Source organism: Caenorhabditis remanei, chromosome V (assembly GCF_010183535.1).
Source record: "Caenorhabditis remanei strain PX506 chromosome V, whole genome shotgun sequence".
Taxonomy (NCBI): domain Eukaryota; kingdom Metazoa; phylum Nematoda; class Chromadorea; order Rhabditida; family Rhabditidae; genus Caenorhabditis; species Caenorhabditis remanei.
Window position 1 is genome coordinate 19,633,195 of NC_071332.1, and position 27,263 is coordinate 19,660,457.

Here is a 27,263-nt window from a genome sequence, read left to right on the forward strand (position 1 = left end):
TTCATATTGAAAACCTTTCGCTAAAAACGGGCAAACCAATGCTTTAATACTTAAAATTTGACTCATTATAAAACTAGATAATGCGGGCGCTGTTATTGCTAAAAAGGCGTGCCCGGGTTGCAATAATTTCCGTGCGTCTCATTGGCCGCTTCCGCCCCTCTTTGTGGACAAACTTTTCAAAACGCACCGTGTTCATCTGATTGAATTCCTCCAATTTCCAGTTGCCTTCATTAGCTCCATTCCTTCTGCTTTGTCGTTGTCTTCACCGTTCTATATTTTTATCCTTAATTCGCTCATAAATCTAATCACCGGAGTGGATGTAATCATCGCGAATTGTGCGTGTAGAACTGACTCCTAAACGCATGGAACAGTAGACCGCATGGAGCCTCTAATCCGGAGTAGTCCTTATCACCACGCGTGCGAACGTAGTTCGTATACCTTCTGTGCGTGTAGAACTGACTCCTAAACGCATGGAACAGTAGACCGCATGGAGCCTCTGATCCGGAGTAGTCCTTATCACCACGCGTGCGAACATAGTTCGCATACCTTCTGTGCGTGTAGAACTGACTCCTAAACGCATGGAACAGTAGACCGCATGGAGCCTCTGATCCGGAGTAGTCCTTATCACCACGCGTGCGAACATAGTTCGCATACCTTCTGTGCGTGTAGAACTGACTCCTAAACGCATGGAACAGTAGACCGCATGGAGCCTCTGATCCGGAGTAGTCCTTATCACCACGCGTGCGAACATAGTTCGCATACCTTCTGTGCGTGTAGAACTGACTCCTAAACGCATGGAACAATAGACCGCATGGAGCCTCTGATCCGGAGTAGTTCTCATCACCACGCGTGCGAACATAGTTCGCATACCTTCTGTGCGTGTAGAACTGACTCCTAAACGCATGGAACAGTAGACTGCATGGAGCCTCTGATCCGGAGTAGTTCTCATCACCACGCGTGCGAAGATCTATAGGGGGATCTCCGACTTTACAAAAAAGCTAGAGTGCTCGTTGTATACACTCATCATGGCTTTTTTCTTCAAGTTTTCGAGAACTATTGACGTCGGTTCTGAAAAATGCGAATGTTGAAAGAGATTTTTGGAAAGAATGATTAAAAAAAAACAAGAGACAGTGAAAATGAGCTTAAGAAGCAACCAAACGCATACAAGTAGCAAAAAATGAATTCCAGCAAAAAAACGTATCATAGAAAACGAATAAACTTTTGCATGAGTAGGAAATTAGGGTTTCGCTGAAAATTAAACCAAAACACAACGATACTGCTAGCGAGAATTTTGAAAAAAAACTTGGAACTGTAGAAAACGGTAGAAAGCTCTCACCAAAAGAAAACAACAGAACGTCAACAATGTAAAGCAAAAATGTAAAGTTCTCGATTAAAATGAGGATAGATCTACATGAAATGTGTATTTCAAAGCTTTGCCGCTGAGAAAATAAGTTAAACGTCCGGCATTTGGACGAATGCTCAAAAATTCGTGACTGCGCGAATGATACCAGGGATAAAAATCGGAATAACTTTGCAGTAACGAACACATAACCTCACGACTACTACACGCGCCCACAACCACTACGCTCACAAGTGAATCGCGACTCACACGAATTATGCATTTACGAGTAATAGGAAAATTACTCACGGAACGCGAACTTGTAATACGCATGATCGCGAAACTGTGCGCTATTATATTTTGCTAATTTATGGATGTCTTCCGCTAACTCCTCCGTTCATCTCTGACGACGAATGACTCAGTTTCCTTCAACAGGAGCAACCGACAAAAAGGCGGCAGCTTTCGCCAATCTTGCGGGCATCCTGAAGAACACACAGACAAATCCGCAGACAGATCCCGGAAATTAGAAAATTAGTGACAAATAGGCAATAATTTTTCGTCAGTTTTCACTTTCAAAAGTGATCCGTACTTCTGACAATGAGCACTATAATCCAGACTTGCAAAATTCCGGGCCGGCCCGGATTTGAATTTTTGAACTTTTTTCACTACAATTTTTTGTCCAAAAATTTATTTTCTGATGCACCTATTCACGAAGAAAAAGTGCTAATTAAAATGCCACATTTTGCATTTTAATGCTATTCACGAATGCACTTTAATGTGCATAAAAACACTTTAATTCGAATTAATCTGCATTAAAAAGCGAATTAAAGTGCACATCGTGGCGAGATATCTTAATTAAAATGCATGCGCCTTTAATAAAATTCGTAAATCCACACAAATCTTAAAGGCGCATGCACATTAATTAAGATATCTCGCCACGATGTGCATTTTAATTCGCTTTTTAATGCAGATTAATTCGAATTAAAGTGTTTTTTATGCACATTAAAGTGCATTCGTGAATAGCATTAAAATGCAAAATGTGGCATTTTAATTAGCACTTTTTCTTCGTGAATAGGTGCATGAAAATTTTTCATATTTTTCCTCAAGTATATTTTTCAAAACCCTTCGAAACCTACAAAAAATTGTTTTTAAGAAATATTTTTCAAAAAAAATTGGGAAATTTTCGAAAAAAAATTGAATTTTTTTCAGTTCTGAACTTCCGGGCCCACCGGGCCGGGCCGGGCCCTAGAAATTTTCATTCCGGCCCGTTGCAAGTCTGCTATAATCATTAAAAGCAACGAAGAAGCATCGGAAAAAATCATTATTTGGAAGATCTCTGACTAAACTGACCAAAAAACTAAATTGAAAACAGCCGGCAAAATTCTAAAAGTGAGAAGATCTCGATCAGAACAATAGAAATTTTAACAAACTCTCACAAAATGTCAAAATTTTGAAGTTTCACATTTTTGCGTGACGGTGTTTATGACCGTGGCGTCACACGGTTCATATCTCACGACACTTTTCATGATTGTCTGATTCTTCTCGAACAAGTGATCGGCATTTCAGAAAACTAACATTATGATCAGAAAAGACAACGGAGAAGCAGCGGACAATTTTTTATTTATTAATTTTCTGATTAAAATCAGCAGAAACTATGTGAAAAACAACCGGCAAAACGTTAAAAATGAGAAAATCTTGATCGGAGGGAGCGAAAATCGATAAAATTGTCAAAATTGAGCAATTTTCAGAAAAATTCAGCGAAAACTCAAAAATCATCAAAATTTTGAAAGTCCGCATTTTTGCGTGACGGTGTTTACGACCGTGTCGTCACAATGTTTCATATCCTACGACAACTTCTCATTATTGTCTGGTTCTACTCTAAAAAGTTATCAATACTTCTGACAACGAGCATGATGATTATTAAAAGCAACAAAGAATCTGCGAAAAGTAAAAATTTATATTTTGAAGCTCTCTAACTAAACTCGACAAAGTAAAAAAAGTAATAATCAATACATGACGATCATTAACTACAATGGAGTCATTATTGTCTGATTCTTCTCGAACAAGTGATCGGCATGTCAGTAAACGAACATTATGATCATGAAAAGCAACGGAGAAGCAGTGGAAAATAATTAATATTTAGAAAGTATATTTTCTCTGATTAAAATCAGCGAAAACTGTGTAAAAAACGGTCGATGACGCTTAAAAAGGGGATGAACACGATCGGAAGGAACGAAAATTAACAAAATAGTAAGCAAACTGCACAAAAAGCATCAAAATTAAGCAATTTTCAGAAAAATTCAGCGAAAACTCAAAAATCATCAAAATTTTGAAAGTCCGCATTTTTGCGTGACGGTGTTTACGACCGTGACGTCCCAATGTCTGATATCCTACGACAACTTCTCATAATTGTCATTTTCTACTGTAAAAAATGATCGATATCTCTGAAAATGAGAATATGATCATAAAGAGCATCGGACAAAAATTTATAATTTTTAAACATTGTCTTTTCCTTAATTTTCAAATGTTTCGTGCAGGTTCTCGCCACAAAATTAGAAAAAAAGATTTATTCAAGAAAATTTTTGATTCCCGCTCATTTTTCTTATATTTTCGTTCGCAAATCTGATTTTTAAGACTTTTTCGAAATGTCACATAAAGAAAAACATCGAAAACGCTAATTCTTTTCCATTTTTCGCCAATTTTGCCTGTCTGGCGCGCCTTTGACGCGTTTCACCAGAATCGCTGTTTCGGTCCAAATTTTCAGAATTTAGTACCAAAAATGACATATTTTTGATCTCAAATGCAGTTTACACTGTGATTTTCAAAATTTCAATATTAAAAAATCGCATAAACGGTCATTTTTCGTCGATTCCCGAAAATCTGGCGCGCCTTTGACGCGTTTCATCAAAAGTTGCAGAAATGTCCCGAATTTTACTCAAAAAATGCAATTTTGAGCTGTTTCCAAGGTTTATGAAGTCTTTTTGATAACGAAAAACATCAAAAAACCGAATTTTCTTTCATTATTGTATGTCTGGCGCACCTTTGACGCGTTTCATCGAATTTCTTCGTTTTTCGCCATGAAAACGATTTTCAGTAAGTTTTCGGCCGTTTTCATACATTTTGGAGCGATTTTTACGACAAAATTTTTTCACAAAAAAAAACCAATTTTATACCTAAAAACCGAAAAATCAAGTTAAAATCACAAATCTCACACAAAAATACACACAAATCAAGAATGCAGCACAAAAAACTAAAATCGGTATGAATCGAAAATCAAAATTTTTAGAGATTTCTATTTTCACGTCTTCCCTGACGTCTTCTGAATACTCCAAGGCTTCTGAATCCACGTCATCGGGCACCAAATTGGCCGTTGGGCCCTGGACAAAAGACAGTGGTTGAGGCACATCGAAAGACGGTCCCCACTCGAAAGCCAACTCGTTGGAAGGGGCGGAGTCCCAGATCTAGAAAAAAAATTTGAAAAAATTGTTTTTTTGAAAAAATTTTTTCAAAAAAAAAAAACTCACAACTGGCTTTGAAATTTCCACAAGAGCGTCTGGGACGACTTCTTCTGAAGGCGCGACGTCTTCTGAATTCACAGAATTCATCCTCATGCACTCTTGACAGTCGGGTCCACATCCGACGACGTCTTCTGGAACTTCTGGAGCTTCTGGACACACAACTGGCTCTGAAATTTCTTCAAGAGCGATGTCTTCTGAAGGCGTAACGTCTTCTGGATTTTCTGGATTTTCTGGATTTTCTGGATCTACGGCGGATCCAGAATTCATCCTCAGACACTCTTGACAGTCGGGTCCACATCCGCCTCCGACGACGTCTTCTGAGAATTCTGGGGATTCTGAATCCTCGACGTCTTCTGGGGCTTCTGAATCCGCCGCTCCAAGACAATCCGTGCATCCTGGAGGGCACTGATTCTGACAGAATTCAGAATCCTCGACGTCTTCTGAAGCCGCCCTGAGTCTCGCTGCAAGACACTCGGAGCAGTCTGAATGGAAGCTCTCCGCGTATTCCACTTCTTCTTGACCCACGGATTCTGGAGGTGACGTCACGTCTTCTGAATTCTGAATGCCCGCCTTCTTCTGAGCCTTTTTCTCCATCTTCTTCATCTTCTTCTTGTTTTTTTTCTCCCGATTCTTCGTCGTCGTCGTCGACGTCATCATCAGAATCTCCAACGACGACGTCATCTTGAATCCCCACGACTTCACCACCTTTGGAATCCGTTTGCCTTTTTGAGCCTTCTGAATCCTCTCCTTCTCATTTTTCTCCAGATGAATTCTCAATTTTTCGCATTCCTTCTCAAAATCCGGCATCAAATCGATCACTCCGTTCCAGAATGGCTCGTGGAGCACTCGATGTGACAGATTCTGATGGTACCAGTACTCGAATGGATCCGAACATGTTCTGCAGAGATAGCCCATTCCACATTTTTCGGACTGAAAAAAAATTTTTTTTGCCTTAAAATTATTTTTCTCTTTCATTTTTATAGGTTTTTCAAAAGTTTTTACACTTTTTCGATAGCATTTTTTGTGTAAAATCATTCTAACAAGTCAAAACTTTGAAAAAAGTGCAAGATTCTGCTCAAAAAGAGCAAAAACTGGCTCATGGAAGAGTTTTCAGGAAGTTCGGCCACGAGGGGGAATCCTAGGCCATGTCGATTTACGGGGGCGTTTTTTTGGCGGAAATAATAATTTTTTAAGTTTAAAAATGGGATTTTCAGTAGTTTTTGACAGGAAACAGTGGGTTTTTCAATTAAAAATTGAGGAAAAATCGAAAAAATCAAGTGTTAAAATCCGTTTCCGTTGATTTTGAGGTGTTTTTCGCAGATTTTCGACTCAAAAATTGAAAAAAAAAGGTTTTCCGCTGAAAAATGTGTCTTTTTCTTGTCTGAAAGCAATTAAACCTAGTTTTTCCTCAAAAAATGTAGCATTTTCAGTTACTTTCCGCCTCCCTGGCGCGCCTTTGACGCGTTTCACCAAAATCGCTGTTCCGGCTCAAATTTTCAGAATTTTCAGCCAAAAATGGCATTTTCAGATGTTACACGGAGTTGACACCGTTATTTTCAAAATTTAAAAATTTCAAAATCTCATAAACGGTCATTTTTCCACGATTCCCGTAAATCTGGCGCGCCTTCGGCGCGTTTTGTCAAAAATTGCCGATTTTCCCGAATTTCACTCTAAAAATGCGATTTTGAGCTGTTTTTTTCCGTTTTTGAAGACTTTTTCATAGCGGAAAACATCAAAAAACCCCTAATTTTCCTCCATTTTCCGCCAATTTTGCCTGTCTGGCGCGCCTTTGACGCGATTCATCGAAATTTGCGAATATCCCAGAATGTTACAACAAAAATTGATTTTTTTGCTGTTTTCTATAGTTTAAATCGATATTTTCTGAATTTTCGTCGAAAAAAATGTCTGGCTGGCGCGCCTTTGACGCCTTTTTTCGATTTCAAGCCATTTTTCACATTTTTCGGCTCAAATTTTGCACAATTTTTACCTCAAAAAACGGCATTTGTCCCTTTTCATCCCGCTCCCTCAACACATGCGACCACTCTCCACACGGTGTCTTGGTAGTCCTCAAAATGTACTTGTGTTTGTCGACTCGCTCGAAATTCCACTTTTGAGACGGTCTGGAAATGGTTTTGGGCTGGAAATTTTGAATGAAAATTTTGAAAATTTTAATCAAAAAAAAATTTTTTTTTTTTGACTCACCTGGGCGGCTCATATGACTGAACAAAGGTGTTGAGGGGAGACTCATCGGCAGTGGCATCGGTCATTCGGTCGGAACTTTTCTTGAAAAAGTGCATCACTTCTCGAATGTCGGATCTCATGCAGAGCTCGTTGAGCACTGAAAAATTGTGAAAATTGAGCTCAAAATGTGATAAAAACGGCTTGAAATCAAGAAAATCGAGTAAACGCGTCAAAGGCGCGCCAGGCATTCGGCGAAACTTCGGAAATTTTGGTTTAGACTTTAGAAAACATATGGAAATTTGAAAATATGATTTTTATGATGTAAAATTCCGGAAAATTCAGTTTTAATTTCGATGAATTGTGCCAAAGGCGCACCAGATAAACGAAATTGGCGAAAAATGGAGGAAATTGGTGTTATTGATGGTTTTCGTTATGAAAAATTTTGAAAAAATCTTTGAAAATCATAGAAGTCGCTTTTTAAAAGTGAAATTCGTGGCAATTCGGCAATTTTTGATGAAACGCGCCCAAGGCGCGCCAGATGTGCGGGAATCGGCGAAAAATGACCGTTTATGAGATTTTTTTATATTGAAATTTTGAAAATAACGTTGTCAACTGCATGTAACATCAAAAAATGCCATTTTTCGAAGCAAAATTCCGAAAATTTTAGCAGAAATAGCGATATTGGTGAAACGCGTCAAAGGCGCGCCAGGGAGACGAAAATCGCTGTTTCGGGTTCAATTTTCAGACTTTTCTACCAAAATTGGCATTTTTAGATGTCAAATGCAGTTTTCAGCGTTATTTTCGAAATTTCAGTATAAAAAATCGCATAAACGGTCATTTTTCGCCGATTCCCGAAAATCTGGCGCGCCTTCGACGCGTTTCATCAAAAAAACCGCCGAAATGTCCCGAATTTTACTCTGAAAATGCGATTTTGAGCTGTTTCTTGGGATTTTGAAGACTTTTTCGAAATTTTTAATAACGAAAAACGTCAAAAACACTAATTTTCCTCCATTTTTTGCCAGTCTGGCGCGCCTTCGACGCGTTTCATCAAAAATGGCCGTTTCGACTGGATTTTCCCGAATTTTACAGTAAAAATGCGATTTTGAGCTGTTTCTTGGGTTTTCGAAGACTTTTTCGAAATCTTTCATAACGAAAATCATCAAAATCGCCAATTTTGCCAATATGGCGCGCCTTTGACGCGATTCATCGAATTTTCTCCTCAAAACTCACCCATACTCTTCCCATTCCACGCCTTCTCCCTCTGCACAAAACTCCGTGTCACACCCAATTTCTTGCTGGAAATCATCAAACAAATTCTCTCCATCCCCACCAAATCCTCCATTTCACAAATCGCCGTCCCGATTCGCTTCTCACAACCGCCGAACGCGTTGTGCACGAAAACGAGCTTCCGAATCCGGAATTTCGTCGTCGACGTCGACGTCATCGGTGAGAAGTGACGAATCACCTCCTGATGCCCCCCGGTTTTCTTCTCCATTTCCAGCTCGAGAGCTCCGATGAGTATCGATTGATTGGCGAGGAGAGATTTGAGAATCGAAATGGAGAGATGAAGGGCGTCGGTGGAGGCGTGGCTTTTGGTGGAGATTTCGGAAGGATCCCAGCTGGATTCGGATCTGAAAAAGGGGAAAAATTGAAAAAAAAAACACAACTTGTTGAAAAAACACAACTTGTTAAAACAACACAACTTGTTGAATAAAAACACAACTTGTTGAATAAAAACACAACTTGTTGAATAAAAACACAACTTGTTGAAAAAACACAACTTGTTGAAAAAAACACAACTTGTTGAAAAAACACAACTTGTTGAAAAACACAACTTGTTGAAAAACACAACTTGTGTTTTTAGATCCATAGCTTGTGTTTTTTAGACTTTTTGGAAAAACACAACTTGTTAAAAAACACAACTTGTTGAATAAAAACACAACTTGTTGAAAAAAACACAACTTGTGTTTTTAGAGCCACAACTTGTGTTTTTAGAGTCACAACTTGTGTTTTTTGGAATTTTCGGAAAAAAACACAACTTGTTGAAAAAACACAACTTGTGTTTTTTGCGAATCACAAAAACCACAACTTGTGTTTTTGGAATTTTCGGAAAAAACACAACTTGTGTTTTTAGAGCAACAACTTGTGTTTTTTGGAATTTTCGGAAAAACACAACTTGTGTTTTTAGAGCAACAACTTGTGTTTTTTGAACTTTTTGGAAAAAAATTCAATAAAAAATCTTTTTTCGAAAAATTTTCACAAATCCTAGGATTAATCCTTACCTATGTATAACCGTCCCATCCGTACATTTCGAGAATTCCATCCTCAAAAATGTCTCGATTCCCGTATAAATCATTATCAAACATTTCCCCTCCTTGTACCCAAATCGGACACGTGGCACACTGAAAACCACCGAATTCACTAGAAATCGATTCGAAGTTGACGTGGATTTTAGCGAGTGTCTGAAGGAAATTGAGGAAAAAAATTAATCAATTAATTAGTTAATTAAATACCTGCTCATTAAATCCAAATGTTCCACTACATTTTTCCGGAAGTTTTCCGGTAGTTCTGACCAGAAAATTGGCATAATTAGGGGGAAAAATAACAAAAATAGAGAAAAGTGATTTTAAAAATCCAAGAAAATGCCACGTGGCACTAAAATGTGGATTTAAAAAATGTCACGTTTATATCGAATTTTTGACGTTTCGGCCCTCGCCACCGTCGGTTTTTTATACGCCCTCTTCGCCGCGTCGCCAGCTTCGCCCGCATGGCCGAGTGGTTAAGGAGGTGGATCATGAGTCGGAAGGTCCGGGGTTCGATTCCGGGTGGTGGTGGAATATTTTTTGTTTTTTGTGAAAATGGGTTTTTCGGGGTAAAGAAGAGTTTGGGAGTGGGGAAAATGGGTTGGGGAATCAGAAAAACTCGAAAATTTCAGATTTATAGAAATAGATCTGGATGGATGAGAACTGAAAAACTAACGTTCTTGAAGGGCCGAAGACATTTGGGAATCGTAAAAATACTATTTTTACAGAGGTAAAATTCTTGATCTAAGGTCTGGATTAATATTGATTCCGTGAAGTAAAAAAAAATTTTTTTAAATTTTTTTCGAAACATTTTTTTTCACAAAAATCACAATTTTGTCAAAACTTGTCGCACCAATAAAACGATATAACATGCATGAAACACCAAGAAGAGAAAAAATCGGTAAAAAATGTACGATTGATACGAAGCTAATGGATCACGCAATCACTAGTAGGAAGTTCAAAAAATTACGATTTGAAGCGGCGAAGACGTGTATCTAGATTCAAGACCGCAGAACATTTTTTTTCACTACAATTTTCTTGATGATCATGTAGATCAAATTTAGGGCTCCATTTTTGTAGTTGACAACTTTTTTGCACGAGTGGACCCTGGAGAGTTATGGGTGCTAGAGTTCTAGAAATAGGCATCTAGGACTCTAGAACCCATAACTTCTCAGGGTCCACTCGTGCAAAAAAGTTGTCAACTACAAAAATGGAGATCTAGGTTTGATCTGCAAGTTGATATAAAAATTGTGACTAGAAAGTTATTTCTGACCGAGTTATAGACAATTAAAGTTGAGACATAGGCTCCGCCCATTTCGATCTCTACACGCTTGTGTTCAAAAAATCACCAAAACGATGTTACATAACAAGATGAACAGACTGGTCTCACAGACAACGCCCGCGGTCATTTTTCGTATTGTGAGTAGTGTGACACTTTGTTGTCATGAATCCTTATCAATGTTGCATATCCCTTATCCCTTATCACGGATTAAAACAGGTCCAATGATCAGGTAGAGAATATGGTCTTCGGTGTCCGACAGAGAACTGAAATTTGGAATTGCGACTACAGTATCCCAGAGTGCTAAAACTCATTCTCTTCGAGACAGGTGCTATACTGCAGCGGACATCCGGAGAATGTTTTGCAGGACACACAGACAGACTTCATTTTGTTTTAATACAAGATAACAAACTACTGTAGTTCCAGCGGACACCTCTTCAGGGGGACACATGAGTTGGTTAAATTGAGGCTTAGACTTCAATTTTTAGACTTTTTATGGGGTACAGGTACAGGAACATGTGGTCAATGGGCGTGTACACCTCCATTTTGATAAGGTCAAGTTTTTTTTATCAAATGTCATAGTCTCTCTAAGCTTCACTCAATTCATTATTTTATTCATTTTTGTGATCTACCATGACTACGATCCCAAGTCTCCTATTCCTAATCTCCTTAATCCCCTTAACCAACTCATGTGTTCGTATGATACCTCCGGAAGAGGTATCCGCTGGAACTACAGTAGCCAGTCCACCGGGTGAGGAGCCTAGTGAGGCGCCGACGGCAGCTCCAGAAGTCACGACGCCTGGAGAAGAGATCCCCGCTGGCACGTGTTTCACGGGGTTATCGAATTCGATCGGTGGACCCTGGACGAATATATCACCAGTGGATTTTGAAGGGTCAGTTTTATCTCTATCTACCGTAACCCGTTACCGAAAACAAATTCAGAAACATGAACATTGTCGACGTGCCAAACCCTATTCTGAAATGCCACAAAGTCGATATGAGCACGTGTAAGACGTGGACTATCACGGTATCAGGCTACAGTAACCGTTGCAGTCAAATCAGGTGTTTTTCAGCATGTCGGATTTGGAGAACACGGTCAGGGGAGTCAGCTCCTGGTGAGTGCTTCTGACACAAATCAGATCTCAATAAGTTTGACGTGTACAGCGGATGGATACGCGTGGGAAGGAGTGTTGCCAGGCGAGACGCAGGTTACTAGAGTGTGAGTTTTGTTTTAGGACGTTTTGCAACCAAGACATTTCACAACCATGAACTATCAGGTTGCTAAATGACGCGGTTTTAAAGCTATGCTGGTTTTCAATAAGTTTCAAAACGTCCCCCTTTTTCGGTTCTAAACCGTCCGGAGAAAACTCCCTAATCACAACTTTATTTTGCAGAACTGGAATAGAAGGCCTTCAATGTGATATCACTTGCAATTGAATTTGGGTAATTTTTATTTGAAATAAAAAAAAATCGATCCTTTATTATCATTTATTAGTAGTCTGTTATGTTGCATTAAAATAAAATAAAGTCTGTCTGTGTGTCCTGCAAAACTTTGTCCGGATGTCCGCTGCAGTATAGCATCTGTCTCAAAAAGATGAAGTTTTAACACTCTGGGATACTGTAGTCGCAATTCCAAATCTCACCTGTGCTGTTATGTGATAAGGGATATGCAACATTGATAAGGATTCATGGCAAGAAAGTGCCACACTACTCACAATACGAAAAATGACCAAGATCAGCTTGTCCATCTTGTTATGTCAGATCGTTTTGATCATTTTTTGAACATAAGCGTCTGAAGATCAAAATGGGCGGAGGTTTGATGCATATAGATTCCTAACCACGTTTTGGCACGGGCGGTCCCCAGCACATGCTGGAATACTGTAATATACACACCAAATCAATTTGGAACAATTTTAAAATTAGGAAAGTTATAATTTATTATTTCAAATAAATTATTGCCGAAATTCAATAAAATCAGCAAGTGATATCACATTGAAGGGCGTTGATTCCAGTTCTGCAAAAATAAGTAAAAAAAAAGGTGAGAAAGGGGGACGGTTTGAAACTTTTTGAAAACCAGCATGGCTTTTAAACCGCGCCATTTTGCAACCTGATAGTTCATGGTTGCGAAATGCCTTGGTTACAAAACGTCCCAAAACAAAACTCACACTCTAGTAACCTGCGTCTCTCCCGGCAACACTCCTTCCCACGCGTATCCATCCGCTGTACACGTCAAACTGATTGAGATCTGGTTTGTGTTAGAAGCACTCATCAGGAGCTGAGTCCCCTGACCGTCACCGCCTTCCAACACGTAATTCTGAAAAAAAAAATCTGGAATTTGGGTACTGTACCCTGGTTTAACGCCTACCGTAATACCCCACGTGTTACACGTGCCCCCATTGACTTTGGCGCATTTGATAGTAGGGTTTGGCACATCGACGATGTTCATGTTTCTGAATTTGTTTTCGGTAACGGGTTACGGTAGATAGAGATAAAACTGACCCATTAAAATCCACTGGTGATGGATTCGTTCCAATGATCGAATTCGATAACTGCACGTTACACGTGCCAGCGGGGATCTCTTCTCCACCGCCGCCCCCAGCTGCCGGCGTCGGGGCTTCTGGAGCTTCGGTAGCATCCTCCTCACCATCGTCAGTCCCCGGTGGACTGGCTACTGTAGTTCCGGCGGATACCTCTTCCGGAGGTATCATACGAACACATGAGTTGGTTAAGGGGATTAAAAAGGTGAAAAAGATGAAAAAGAATAGACGGAGCGTCGTAGTCATGGTAGATCACAAAAATGAATAAAATAAAGAAGTGAAGCTAGGAGACTATGACATTGATAAAAAACTTGTTCTTATCAAAATGGAGGTGTACACGCCCATTGACCACATGTACCTGTACCTGGATCCCAAATTTTAAAAAAAATTTAAGTCGAAATTTAAGCCTAAGCCTACGTTTAAGCCTAAGCCTCTCTAAAAACCAAAATTTCCCCCGAAACTTGGATTTTGACCTCAAAAATGCGATTTTTCTTGCGTAATCCATCCCCCCTATAAGCAAAAACCGGTTCACATTGTCTATTGGATAAGAAAAAAATGTGTCGCGCGATCTTTGATTACATAAGAATGTGTAGTCTGTACCAGATTCTGACTTTTGACTGCCGGATAAGAAATATCAAAAAAAAATCATTTATGCACATACAACACGACACGTGATTTCAGTGATTCCATTTCTGAAAAAAATTTCAAAAAAACCTTTTTTTTCAAAAAATTTTTCAAAAATTTTTTTTTGCCAACTCACACTACAGTACTCTCCGTGGCTCCTGGTAGCGTTCCCTCCCACGAGTACTGGTTATCGGCTCCGCACGTCAAAGTGATACTCATCATGTTCACGTCGTCCATGACCTCAACTAGTGGCGTCGACGGACCCGTCGGGTTTTTATTCTGAAAAAAAATCATTTTCCTGAAAAAAAATCATTTTCCACTAAAAATGACTAAGATATTGAAAATCAGCATGTTTGAAAGTACCAGTTCACTAATTTCTAGAAACTTTCATCTAGTGGTTTTCGTGTACTCCTCGTGGACAAGATGATTTTTTGATGAACTTGTCCACGAGGAGTACACGAAAGCCAGGGTTCCAAAAACACAACTTGTGGACACACAGACACACAGACAGACTTACCGTAATCGTCCAAGACCCACAAGTTGAAGAATCTCGAGTAGAGCATATGAACTTGGACTGGAATGTGCCTTGGATGACTCTGGAAAAAAAATGTTGAAAAATTTTTTTGGAAAAAAAAATTTGGTTTCAAAACGTACTCATCTTCAAATACCAATTCCGGAATCCCAAGGGACCCGGTCACCGAATGGGGTAGTCCCACTTGACAGAATCGTGCTGGAAATTTTTCAAAAAAAATTTCAGAATTTTTTTTTCGATATTTTTGATTTCCAAAAAAAACTTACACCCTCCGCCACCACCACCCGCCGTAGTCGCCACACCTGCAGTGGTTTCTTCTGGATCACCTGCTCCCGTGGTTACTGTAGCTGACGTGGTGCTTACGGTAGCGCCGTCCGGTGGGATTGTGCGGACACACATTTCGATGTGGGACATAGCAAAGAGAGTGAGAAAAATCAGGTTGATGGTCGCCATGAGGAATTTTTGGAACTGAGGGACGTTTTGAAACTGCAGACACTTCAGAACCCACAAGTTGTGTTTCTAGGGAACCCTGATTTTCGTGTACTCCTCGTGGACAAGTTCATCAAAAAATCATCTCTGGATCATCTTGTCCACGAGGAGTACACAAAATTTAAGTTTCGAAAATTTGTAAAAAGTTGTTTTTTCTGGCGCGCCTTGGACGCGTTTCTGACCATTAAATATTGAAAAAATCCGGCGAAAAACGCACATTTTTCACTAGAAATCAGATTTTCCAAAAACGCGGCCAAGGCGCGCCAAACATTCCCGAAAGGTGACAGTGTGATAGCGCGCTATTGCCGAAAAAGTATTTATTGGGAAAATCGCGTCAAAGGTGCGCCAGATCGGGTGCTCAATATAGAATAATAAAAGGGGAAAACCTGGGGCACCTTTGACGCGTTTTCGTGTACTCCTCGTGGACAAAAAATCATCTCTAGCTTGTCCACGAGGAGTACACGAAATTTGAGTTTCGAAAAAAAGTGAGATTTTTTGTAAAAAATTGTGTATAGGTATTTCCAGTAACGATTATTTCAGAAATTACAGTATTTATGTCAAAATTTCTAAAATCGCAAAAAATGAACTTTTGACTTGTCCACGAGGAGTACACGAAAACCAGTAGATGAAATTTTCTAGAAATTAGTGAACTGGTACTTTCAAACATGCTGATTTTGAATATCATAGTCATTTTTAGAGGAAATTTCAGGAAAATTATATATATTGGGTTTCTGGAACCACAAATTGTGTGTCAAATTTCAAAACTACCTAAACCAATCATCGGAACAAAATGAAACGTTTTCCTATCATTTTTCCCCTTTTATATCATTCAAAGGTGTTCACGTAGACAGAAAAATCCAGATTATCCATTTTTTTTCCACAGAAATCATTTTCACAAAATGTATCTTATCACAAAAATCCGGTTAATTCGAAGATGATTGATCACAAAATGGAACAGAACTATAGGAAATGGAGACTGTGTTTTGGTAGATCAAAAAGACGTTTTGAAACTAATTTATTCATTATGAGATCAAAAAAATGCAGATCAAAATAAAATATAAATATAAACGGTGTCACAGAAGCTTGATATAGGAAAAGTAATACAATGGGATAATGTTATTTGGGATATGAGAGTGATATAGAAATATTTTTGGAAATTTTTGGGTATGACTTGAAAACTGAAGATGTGAGGATTCTGAATCAGGTTTTAAAATTGGGGTAGGTTAAAAATGAACGGAGTTACAAGTAGTCTCATAACTCGGTTCATTTGCATCATTTTAAAATTTTGAAAACAGATTCAGAATCCTTAGAACTTCAGCTTTCTAGAATTATAACTTTAAAACTTGTTTTACATAACCAGAATGCTGAAAATGTGACGATTCTGAATCAGGTTTTCAAATCGGGGTAGGTTGAAAACTAACCGAGTTACAAACAGTCTCATAACTCGGTTCATTTTCATTCTATTTAAATTTTGAAAATAGATTCAGAATCCTTAGAACTTCAGCTTTCTATATTTATAACTTTAAAATTTGTTTTACATAACCAAAATGCTGAAACCGTGGGGATTCTAAATCAGGTTTCAAAATCGGGGTAGGTTGAAAATGAACGGAGTTACAACAAGTCACATAACTCAGCTCATTTTCATTCTTTTTGAATTTTGAAAACAGATTCAGAATCCTTACGTCATCAGCTTTTGAATCATATTTAATTTATTATCAATTGCATGACTGATCTGATGTTTTATGAAGGTCACTGAAATCTCAATAGCTGCCATTCAACTCTTGCTCCTCGGCTTCTCGATGAGCCCGCTTTCTCTTCGTACATGATTTGACTTGACTATTTGATGTGGATTCCTTAGCAGCTTCTGAAAATTCTTGTCTGGGATCAAAAATATATCGGTCATATGTCATAAGAGAAAAAATGTAACCATAGACTAAGGACTCACCTTCTTTCTTCGCAGCCTCCTCCTCTAGCATTTTAGCGATAACTTGTGGACGTTTTACTCGTGCCATAATTTCCTCATACGATGGTCCTGGTGGAGCATCTGCTCTCTCAGGGTTGTAATGTTCCATCATATCAAACAATTCCAATGGTTCTTCCGGTGGAGGCGGCAGTCCTTTTTTCGCTGCTTCTTCAATAGCAAATCTTCTCATATACAATCTTGCCTCGCCCAGCTCTGCAACGAAAGAATAAGTAACAGACAGTACTTTGTATTCCAGGGACTATTAAACATCTCTAACATGAGATGTCCCCTTGAAATCTACCCCTATTTTGTACATAAGTAGTGTCTGACGCAATTAAGAAAAATCCAAAATTATAGCGGCGCTCTCGGACGTTTCGGAGAGTTACACAATTTTTTTGATAATTTTCAAAATTTTCGATGTCTCCATTTTGAGAACTCGTAACTTTTTGAGTTTTTGAGCTACCGTAATGGTTTTAGGTTCATTCGATAGGTAATTACAGCGACTTCAAAAACTCTCTTTTGAGCAATTGCCAAAAAACCATAACCTGCTGAGCTGCAATTGAAAGTGTGAAACAAACGTCTGTGAGATATTACAACAAATGCCAAATTTCGACGATCGGGGAACTGGGGACTGCCACCTGCGTGCTTCTTACTCCGAGTTATGTCGTTATACGTGTTCAAATATAAGTAGAGCCTTTCAGTTACGGGAGTTATTTCAGTTTTTCAGAAAAATTTAATATTTTCTACGTATCCCTACGTTCCGACGACGCACTGACGATTTTTTCACACTTTCAACTGCAGCTCAGCAGGTTATGATTTTTGGCAAACACTTAAAAAGGAATTTTAAAGTCGCTGTTATTACCTATCGAATGAGCTTAGAACCATTACGGTAGCTCAAAAACTCAAAAAGTTACGAGTTCTCAAAATGGAGACATCGAAATTTTTGAAAATTTTCAAAAACGTTGTGTAACTCTCCGAAATCTTCGAGAGCGCCGCTTTAATTTTGGTTTTTTCTTAGTTACGTCAGACACTACTTATGTACAAAATATGGGAAGATTCCAGGTGGGACAAAGGTATTGTAAAATTGGCTCCGTTCCGACAGAGTGTTTCAGAATACTTCTGTGTAAATAACGAAGCTAAATTTATTGTTCCTTTAAATATTCTTGAAACTCACTTCTCCTATTTTCAGCATAAGTGGCGGCTTGTGCCTCAGGATCTCCAACCTCCGCAGCCGCTTGGCGCTCTCTTTCTTGGCGCTCTTTTTCAATTCTTGCCAATACAATGTCTCTGAATGGATTTACAGGTGGAGTTCCGCCTCTACCTGTTGATTTTAGCCAATTCGCTCTCTTCAGTTCAGCCTCGTACACCTCCATCGGGTCAACATAAGTCCCGTTTCTCTTCTGTTCTTCAATCTCCGCTTTTTGTTGTGCAATTCTTATCTCCGCCGCTGCTCTTCGTTCGGCCGTCAACCTAACGACAGGTTCAGGAGATTCCTCCCTCTCCTCATCAGAAGTAGCATACAGAGGATGAGTCGGATTATTTTTCTTCTTCGCAGTAATTGTGCTCTTTCTGGCCTCTATTTTAGACCTTTTTCCATAGTTGGGAGGCGGATCCTGAGCCAATCTCGTTTTACTTTTTGTCATTTCGTGACGTGATTTCGGATCGATTTCTAGTTCAACCCTAAATTGTTCCATTTTCTGAAAAAGGAGATGAGTTAATGGGAAGAACAAAGTGAGAAATAAGAAAATGATAAAGCGAGGAGATCATAAAGCAATCTGTAGAAAATGAGGTATTAAATACATAATTAATCCGAATAGAGATATATGTTTAGAAGAAGAAAAATATGAAACTGATGACGTACCGATTAGACTGGCTATAACTCGGTTCATTTTCAACCTACCCCGATTTTGAAACTTGATTCAGAATCCTCATATTTTCGGTTTTTAGTCACATAAAACACATCTTCAAATTGCATAGTTGAAAAGCTCTAATTCTGAGAATTCCGAATCTGTTTTCAGAATACGAATTGATCAAAAATGAACCGAGTTATGAGACTGGTTGTAACTCGGTTCATTTTGACGGAAACAAAACATTGAAAACTGATTCAGAACCATCACGTTTTCAGCTTTCTAGTTATGCTAAACAAAATTTAAAATTGTGAATCTAGAAACTGATGACGTAAGGATTCTGAATCTGTTTTCAAAAATCGAAAAAGATGAACATGAACCATCTTGCAAGACTAGTTGTAGCTCGGTTCATTTTCAACCTACCCCGATTTTGAAACTCAATTTAGAATCCTTATATTTTCAGTTTTTAGTCATATAAAACACATTTTTAAATTGCAAAGTTGAAACGCTCTAATTCTAAGGATTCCGAATCTATTTTCAGAATACGAATTGACCAAAAATGAACGGAGTTATGAGACTTGTTGTAACTCGGTTCATTTTGACGTAAACTAAAACTTGAAAACTGGTTCTGAATCTCCACGTCTCCACCTTTTTAGTAATTTAAGACAAAATTAAAATTCACACGTCTAGAAGGCTGAAGACGTGAGGATTCTGAATCTGTTTTCAAAATTCGAATAAGATGAAAATGAACCGAGTTGCAAGCAGTCTTAAAATTGGGTTCATTTTTAACCTAACTCATTTTTTGAAACCTGATTTAGAATCCTCATTTTTTCAGTTTTTAGTCATATAAAACACATCTGAGAGTTGCATAGCTGAAAAGTTTTAATAATAAGGATTCCGAATCAGTTTTCAGAATTTGAAAAAGGTGAAAATGAACCGAGTTATGACAGCTATTAAGACAAAATTCAGATATTTTCAAAAAAAAAAGAAATAAAAAGTATGACGTAAACAAAACGAGTGAAATATCACAATCTCAATCTCCTTAAGCTCTCCTGCTTTAAAATGTAAAAAGAGTACAAATCGTGGGAGACAGGGGATCAGATCATGTGCTCTCTCAGGTGCACAATAAGCAACGTGCACACGGATTACTAAACCGGCGGGGCGGATAAGAAATAATTAGAGAGGGAAAAAGAGGAGGAGGAGGAGGATGTTTCGAATTTGAGTATTATGGTGAGAGGGGGGGGAGGGCAAAAAGGAAATGAAAGAGGGGGGAAATATGAAAATGTGTCAGGGGAGGAGGAAATTGGAGAATAAGGGTGTTATTATTTGTTAATTTTCAATGTACACATGTATATAGAAACATAAGAAAGGAAGCCCTTTTAGATTTCGAAGTAGCTTTTCGGAAAACTAAGAAAACAGCGTCCAAGGCGCGCCAGACACAGTGGAACATGAGCAACTTTGAGCACGTGTAACTCTTCATCTCATTGTCGAAAAGTTTAAATTTTTGATCAGGCTTGTAGATAAAACCTAGAGCTACATTTTTGTAGTTGACAACTTTTTTGTACGGGTGGTCCAAAGTCCGCTGTGCATTAATTGTCGGTAACTCCTCTCTAGTTGGCCGTCAGTACAAAACTGTAGACAAGTACAAAAATGGAGATTGAAAATATGCCGCCTCACTCGAATTTCAGAAACACATACTCTAATTGTTTTATTGGATTATAACCATTTATATATATTTTTTTATCAATTTTGAAATCCTTCTTGTAACAAACACAATTCTTGGTGAGATTTAATGGGGAAAAGAATAGAACCGGGGTGGGCCATCGGGGACAAAATAGGACACCCTCTAATCACGCAAACAGGAAGTCTAATTGGTGTGAAAAGAAGGATTCGCTGGTTTCAACTGATCTTTTTGCATTGAAACGAGTAAGTCCAGGGACCGCCCGTACAAAAAAGTTGTCAACTACAAAAATGAAGGTCTTGGTTTTATCTATAAATGAATTTTACAAAATTGTAGTATTTTTCATTGGTGCAGTACATGTACCTGTCGTGTTTTTATGTATTGAAAGCAATAATTTTAAATGTGTCACATGTTAAGTAAGAAATCCGTGTTTATTGGATTTTAAAAGTATTTTCATCCAGATGGTTGTGAGGAGCCATATTCGGATATTCAAAAACGAGCGAATACCTTGATCAAGAAAGCAGAACCAAAAAGAAATATGAGACGGATTCAAGAAATAAGTGACGAGGAAGACATTGATTCTGACTATTTAAATATACATTAAAATGTAATTAAAACCGTGACACTACAAAAAACTGATCAGTTTAAAATGTTTACGTGCTCTGACTCCCCATTTTTTTGTTCCCATTTTTTAGTTTGAAAAGGTCATCTTGATAAGAACCCCTTATAAGGGACGAATCTCCACATCAAAATCAATTCAAACCGATTTTACTCTCCTCTGATAAGGAACAAATCTCGACATCGAAATCAATCCAAACCGATTCCTCTCTCCCCTCGAGATGATAACCGAACCTCTGCTGCTCTGTGCGATTTCATTGGCAATCGGTGTTCTCGTCGTATCTGCTGATTACACAATCTTACCGTTATCAAAAGAAGATTGCGATAAATTTGTGAAGAATCTCAATGATAAAAGACGAGAGATGGTCAAACGAATGAATATTTCGGATGCGTATGAATTGGTGAGTTTAAGGTGAAATCCATGAGTACCCATTTCATTAAAATATCACTGGAAATTTCAGACGTGGAGTCCGGAGCTCGCTAAAGAAGATGGCGAAGCGGCAGGAATAACTATGCTTGACAACGAAAATAGAGCCTATTATGGAGGAAATTCTTTTGACGAATTATCTCAAGAATTTGGAGTCCAGTTGAAAGGAGATGGAGGTGAATCGTATGACAACATGCAAAGCCTTTTATCTCCAATTCATAGAACAATTGGTTGCTCGGGATATGGGGATACAACCTACTTTTACGTTAGTTGCTCGCTTGCACCAGGGTGAGGATTGCTCACATTTTTTTCTTATAATATTATTTTTAGAGCTGTCCATGATGTCCCTGACGAGTCTCTCGAAACTCCGTATTTTTTCCAAGGTTTCAAAGGAGTTCCCGGATCAAAATGTGCCGCTGGTTATGAAAATAATGATGGATTGTGTGCACTGATTGGCTCGTTCACTACGAAGAAACCACTGTGAGCACTAGACAGCAATTCAAACTGACTGAACATTATAAATTTCTGATTTTTCAGCACTAAACCTCCGGTAAAACCATCTACTGAAGCTAAAGACAAGGATTCTGTTGGCGTGACTGATGTGACCTCTGGATCGTCTTCTATTTCTATCATCGTCGTCTTTTTGCTCTTTTTCGTCTCTTTCTCTTATTGGTTTTGAGCTCTTAAATATTTTTAATTGAACCATACATATTTTTATGTAACTGAATAAAACATTGTAAATCAACACAGTTTCTCACTAATTTTGTTGTTATAAGACTACACTGGTACCACACGCTCCAAATTTTCTGATTTTCAGATATTTACAGTACCGTGCAGTAAGATGTACAATTTAGCCTGTTTCAGTTGTAAATGTCCAACTTTGAGATGGTGTTACGGTATCACTGATTTTCCCACAAAGTAAATTATGTATAAACCATACAAAACAAGGGCAGAGCTTCATTTTTGTAGTTGATAACTTTTTTGTACGGACAATCCCTAGAAAGTTACATATCAACAAAATAGTTTTTCTCCCAAATCGACTTGTGCGATTTTTGAGCTGTCGTCTTAAAATGACCCTAACTCTGTAGGGAGTGTCCGTACAAAAAAGTTATCCACTACAAAAATGGAGCTCTACCTTTGTTCTGTATGGTAAATACATAATTTACTTTGTGGGGCAATACCGTAACACCCTTTGGTCATTTTCAACTTGAAAACGCCGAATTGTATATCTTACTGTACTGTACCTGCCTTTCATTAATGTCAATTTTTTAGGCGAATTCCAAATTTCTTTTCCCGATTATCTAGATCACAATCTCCGTGTGTGTGTGTGTTCAAACCGTTCTCCTCCTCCTCTCATCAAATATTGTTTACGACATTGAAAAAGAAGAAAAAATGTAGCGTGTTTAGACCGGTTGCCACATCGCTTCATGCCAATGCCTACAGGGACGGGTCAAGGTTAAACGGTTTTCTTTTTTCTTTTTCAATTTGGAGAATTTCATTTTTTCTTTCACGACCACCCGGGACGTTTTCTGCTATGAAGAAAATTGTCGCTTTTTTTCGGAAGCGTTCCAGAAAGCCTAATTTGAATAAGATGCCGGATGACGTCATGGATCGGATTTTGGGAAATGTTGGCATGGAGGAGGTGTAAGTTATCTTTTGTATAATAGTACTGTAGCAAAATCCTAGATTACTGTAACTGAAACTGTGGTTCAAGAGTACTCTGGGATCCTAGCTTCCCGGGTTACTGTAGCTGGATTCGGTATCTCAAACCACTCTTGGGTTACTGTACTCAAAAGACTCAAAAATAGATCTAATCGGATCTAGAGGCTTACTGTAGCTAATCGAAACCAAACATTTCGAAACCCCTGAAATTTTCCAGCTTCTCCCTTCGTAAAGTGTGCCGCCGACTCCGCAAACAACTAGACCGTGTGGTTCCAGACATCCGATTGACCCAACTACACCTATCCATCTGTCAGGAGCAAGTGGAGCTTGGTTATGACAGCGACAGGGTTACCTACCTAAAACTTGGACCGAATTGTATGATTTGGCAGGACACCGCCCAAGAAAATGGTACCTCGATGAGAAAGAAGAAATCGCGAAAAATTCTTGTCGATGAGGACTATTTCCATATGTTTTTGGAGGATCTTCAACTAATTCTGAAGCATCAGAAGGCAACTTTAGATGTCTTGAATGTTGTGGTGTCGGAAGAGTTGACTGACAAAGTGGCACCGATTCTGGGAAGGATTCTGAAGCAGAATCCACACCCGTTGGCTGTCAATACACTGTTACTGGATATTGACACCGAGGCGGACGTGCTCCAGATGCTGCCCCACGTCAACGAAGACGTCATTAAAGTTCTGGAGCTCACCAACCCTCGTACTGATATCCAGGAATTCCCGTTGTACACCGGCGAACTGCGGAAATTGGCGGTTTGGAAGAAGTTGGAGGAGTTGAGGACTCGGAATATCGCTGTGATGGGGAAACCGTATTTGTTGGGTCATTTTCAGAGGGCGAATGTGGTTGTGGACCAGATTCGAGATGATGATGTCAGGTATTTGAAAAATGTAAGTGTTAGATTTATAGGTCCTTAGGTTTCTAGACCTTTAGATAACTAGATTCTAGGATTTTTTGATCCTTAGAAGTTCAGATCCTCAGATTTTAAGATCCTTAGATTTCGAGATCCTTAGATTTACAGATCCTTAGATTTTCAGATCCTTTGATTTCTAGTCCTTAAATTTTGAGATCTTCAGATTTTTGGATCCTTAGATTTTTAGATCTTCAGGTTGCTAGATTCTTAGATTCCTAGCGTTTTCAGAGAGTTTTATGAGAAAAAATAAGGTCTGACCGTGCAATTTATCAGTAATGGCGAATCTTTTTATGAGAAAAAATATGGTCTGACCGTGTAATTTATCAGAAATGGCGAATTTTATAAATTTAGCCTTCGTATTGCTCATCACGAGCCAAAACCTGCATTTTGGAAGTGTGGAAGTATTTGAAAACTGAAAATCACGATTTTTGGAAGCATTTGAACTTTTTGACACAAAAAAAGCCACTTAAGCTTCAAATTTACAATTTTTGAGCACTGCAAGGTAGAAATTGCGATTTATGACATTTTCAGAGCTCAAAAGTTGTCAAAAAAGTAAAATTAACCAACATTCGGATTTCTAGCCTATCACCAAACCTCTAGGGGACTTTGAAGCCTGTGACATAGTCTAACAGCTGTAAATCTCTATTTTTATTGAAATTTTGAAGTTTTGGACCCAAAATACCGATTCAAACGTCAATTCTTTATCAAAAATGCAATAATTTTGAAACTTTAGGCCACCGCAGCTTCAAAGAAGCTGAAAATTGTGGTTTTTGCAGTTTTTTGACCATTTCAAAGCTCGAAAATCAACAAAATTTAGGATTCTAAGCCATCTCAGAGGTTCTAAGGAAACTAGAGGCTTATGTTATGGTCTTTGACCGGTTTAGCAACTGAAAATCGATATTCTCCTAGTTTCAAGTTCAAAAAACAATGTAAAACACCAGAAATTTTACGGTGGCGTAGAAACTTTTCTCCTTAGAACGTTAGTTGTCAGATTAAAAGGTTTCCATACTTTTGGATTCCTAAATTTTGAGATTTTCAGATCCGGTGAATCCTAGATTTTAAGATTTTGAATCTTTTCTTATATCCTCCTCAAATCTTTGAGTCCTCAGGTATCTAGATCCTCGGATTCAGGAAATTCTAGATTTTCAGATTTTGAGATCTTTAGATCCCTTGGCTTCCAGATTTTGAGATCCTTAGATCCTTAAGTTTCTACGCTTTTCGATTTCCAGGTTCTCATCAAATCTCCTTACTTCCAATACTTCCACCTCAAATATCTTCAATTCGACGGAGCCGATCAACTGTTCTCTAATCTCTTCTTCACCGGAGTGCCTCCCTCATTCGAAACCATCAACGACGTGCCACACTACCTCTATCGAATGCCCGACACCACTCAATTCCTGTCAATTACTCATCACATGGAGGAGATGACGATTTCGTTCGGAAAAATTGATGCGAGTGTGATTCAGAAGATCAGGGAGAGCAGAAATAAGTTATAAATGATTTTTGTTAAAAAAATTACTACTAGAGTCTTAGATTAATGTTTACACCTTTTACACTGACATTTTTACAGTGACAATTTTTAAAGTTACAGTGACCAACACACAAGTTACACTGACAATCTGTCAATGAGGAGAGGCATACATATATTTTAATTTTGGTTTCTATTTCGAAAATAAAGATTTGTTCTAATGTTGGACACACCCAAACACACACCATCTGCTTCAGGATTAGCAGCGCAAGTCACGACTAACTAGCCGCTTACTAAGCTTTGGGGGCGTGGCTTAGACAGGTGTCACACAGGATTATGAATTTATGCCGAGTAAAATTTTCTCATCCAGTTTGCGGTGTTTAATCAATAAATTATTCGCATTGCTGTTTTGAACGATTCTGAGCGATTTCAAGTGATTTAGGCTGTTTTTAAAGCTATTTTGACTGTTTTAAATCTATTTTTTAAAATTTTAGGCGGTTAGAAGCAATTTTAGAGCATCTTTTTAAACATTTCTTGAGTCCGGCAAATTTTTTAGTTATTTTGAGAAATTTGGGCGACTTTCGGTGATTTTGAGCAATTTTCAAATGGTTTTCGATTTGAGGTGAATTAGAATCAGGGCTAGAATTCCAGAACCACGGCTTGGGCTCTAACAATTTATGGATCTAGAAACTTGAAGATCTGGGTATCGACGGATGTAGGGATCTCAGGATCTCAGGTTCTTAAAATCTCAAAAAATTGTTAATTTTCTCTTTTTTTGCCACTTTTTCCCTGCCCGTGGTACAAAAACGAATAGCCATCCGATCTGTAGTAGATCACAGACATAGAACTCGCTGATATCTACATTTTGGTATACTTTTCAACTCATAAAACTCAGGTTGAAGCGAGTTACGAGGGGTAGATAGGACCAGATGAAAAGTTTGATAGACCTAATAATCTGGTCACATGAGGATTTCAAAATCTGAGAATCTTGGAATCTGAAAATCTAGAAATCTAGAAATCTAGGGATCTAAAAATCTGGGAGTCCCTAAATCCGGTCACTAAGATACTAAGGATCGTAGAACGTAATGATCTTAAATTTTGAGGATCTGAAATGCTCCCATTGAAATGCTTAGAGGTTTAAGGATCTAAGTATTGGGAGATCGCAGTAATTTGAGATTCCTAATCATTTTTGACTCAACTTTGTATTCCGAAATGCGATTTTCCTGTTCCTAGCAAAGGTTTCAGTGAAATCCGTTGATTTTAAAGTTTTAACATTAACACATTATATATTTAATGATAATTTCATAATTTTAGATATTTTCCATGTTCCGGTCCTCCATCGGGATAATTAGGGGTAATTGAAAACCCATTTCTATCAAAATCAGGGTTGAGCAGAATTCCGGATTCCACCTTCCGCCCCAACTCGGAATTTTCAAAATTTTCCTGTAAAATGCAATTTTTTTCGTTTCCAGCTTGCAATTTCCGTTTTTTGACTCTTTTCCAGTTTTTTGTCTTCAATTCTATTACTCAAATTTTCCCCCATTCTCCTTAACATATCCTTCTGAAATCCGTCTCGTTCAAGCTACTTTGCCAATTATCTCGTAACCTTTCAGCTATGCACTTTCCAAATTGTAATCAAAATAATTTATTATGTTCTCTGCTCACTGAAAATCGTATACTTCCAAATTTAACTTTTTATTCGTCTTCTTCTTCTGAGAGACATGAGAGAGTCCTGAGAAAGAGTTAGAGAAAAAGAAGTTTCTAGAAAGGGGGCGTGGCTTTAAGTCAGGGGACAGAGAGTCAGTGAGAGACGGGGAGACGGATGTGAAAGAAGAGTGAAATAAGGAAAAAAAAAGAAAATTAGATCGTC

General features: G+C 38.4%; 7 protein-coding genes across 7 annotated transcripts; 4 read left to right on the forward strand and 3 right to left on the reverse strand.

Annotated features, from left to right (window-relative positions):
* Nucleotides 1-11,253: 11,253 nt before the first annotated feature.
* Nucleotides 11,254-12,057, forward strand: GCK72_021344 (uncharacterized protein; the record flags this gene model as incomplete). The annotated part of the gene is made up of 4 exons (XM_053734200.1): nucleotides 11,254-11,513; nucleotides 11,563-11,647; nucleotides 11,694-11,839; nucleotides 12,015-12,057. The coding sequence occupies 4 exons, from the start codon at nucleotides 11,254-11,256 to the stop codon at nucleotides 12,055-12,057; spliced, it is 534 nt and encodes a 177-aa protein (XP_053583113.1).
* A 537-nt stretch (nucleotides 12,058-12,594) lies between these two features.
* Nucleotides 12,595-13,328, reverse strand: GCK72_021345 (uncharacterized protein; the record flags this gene model as incomplete). Its single annotated transcript, XM_003095238.2, has 4 exons — nucleotides 12,595-12,634; nucleotides 12,786-12,934; nucleotides 12,986-13,070; nucleotides 13,120-13,328. The coding sequence occupies 4 exons, from the start codon at nucleotides 13,326-13,328 to the stop codon at nucleotides 12,595-12,597; spliced, it is 483 nt and encodes a 160-aa protein (XP_003095286.2).
* Nucleotides 13,153-13,425, forward strand: GCK72_021346 (uncharacterized protein; the record flags this gene model as incomplete). The annotated part of the gene is made up of 1 exon (XM_053734201.1): nucleotides 13,153-13,425. One exon carries the CDS (start codon nucleotides 13,153-13,155, stop codon nucleotides 13,423-13,425), a length of 273 nt encoding a protein of 90 aa, XP_053583114.1.
* A 381-nt stretch (nucleotides 13,426-13,806) lies between these two features.
* On the reverse strand, nucleotides 13,807-14,766 carry GCK72_021347 (uncharacterized protein; the record flags this gene model as incomplete). Its single annotated transcript, XM_003095210.2, has 5 exons — nucleotides 13,807-13,849; nucleotides 13,918-14,060; nucleotides 14,299-14,377; nucleotides 14,436-14,511; nucleotides 14,580-14,766. 5 exons carry the CDS (start codon nucleotides 14,764-14,766, stop codon nucleotides 13,807-13,809), a joined length of 528 nt encoding a protein of 175 aa, XP_003095258.2.
* A 1,796-nt stretch (nucleotides 14,767-16,562) lies between these two features.
* GCK72_021348 (uncharacterized protein) lies at nucleotides 16,563-18,459 on the reverse strand (the record flags this gene model as incomplete). The annotated part of the gene is made up of 3 exons (XM_053734202.1): nucleotides 16,563-16,666; nucleotides 16,748-16,978; nucleotides 17,940-18,459. The coding sequence occupies 3 exons, from the start codon at nucleotides 18,457-18,459 to the stop codon at nucleotides 16,563-16,565; spliced, it is 855 nt and encodes a 284-aa protein (XP_053583115.1).
* Nucleotides 18,460-21,132: 2,673 nt separating this feature from the next.
* On the forward strand, nucleotides 21,133-22,017 carry GCK72_021349 (uncharacterized protein; the record flags this gene model as incomplete). The annotated part of the gene is made up of 4 exons (XM_003104657.2): nucleotides 21,133-21,312; nucleotides 21,373-21,626; nucleotides 21,669-21,818; nucleotides 21,876-22,017. The coding sequence occupies 4 exons, from the start codon at nucleotides 21,133-21,135 to the stop codon at nucleotides 22,015-22,017; spliced, it is 726 nt and encodes a 241-aa protein (XP_003104705.2).
* A 912-nt stretch (nucleotides 22,018-22,929) lies between these two features.
* Nucleotides 22,930-25,421, forward strand: GCK72_021350 (uncharacterized protein; the record flags this gene model as incomplete). The annotated part of the gene is made up of 3 exons (XM_003104591.2): nucleotides 22,930-22,982; nucleotides 23,218-23,902; nucleotides 25,155-25,421. 3 exons carry the CDS (start codon nucleotides 22,930-22,932, stop codon nucleotides 25,419-25,421), a joined length of 1,005 nt encoding a protein of 334 aa, XP_003104639.2.
* Nucleotides 25,422-27,263: the final 1,842 nt, after the last annotated feature.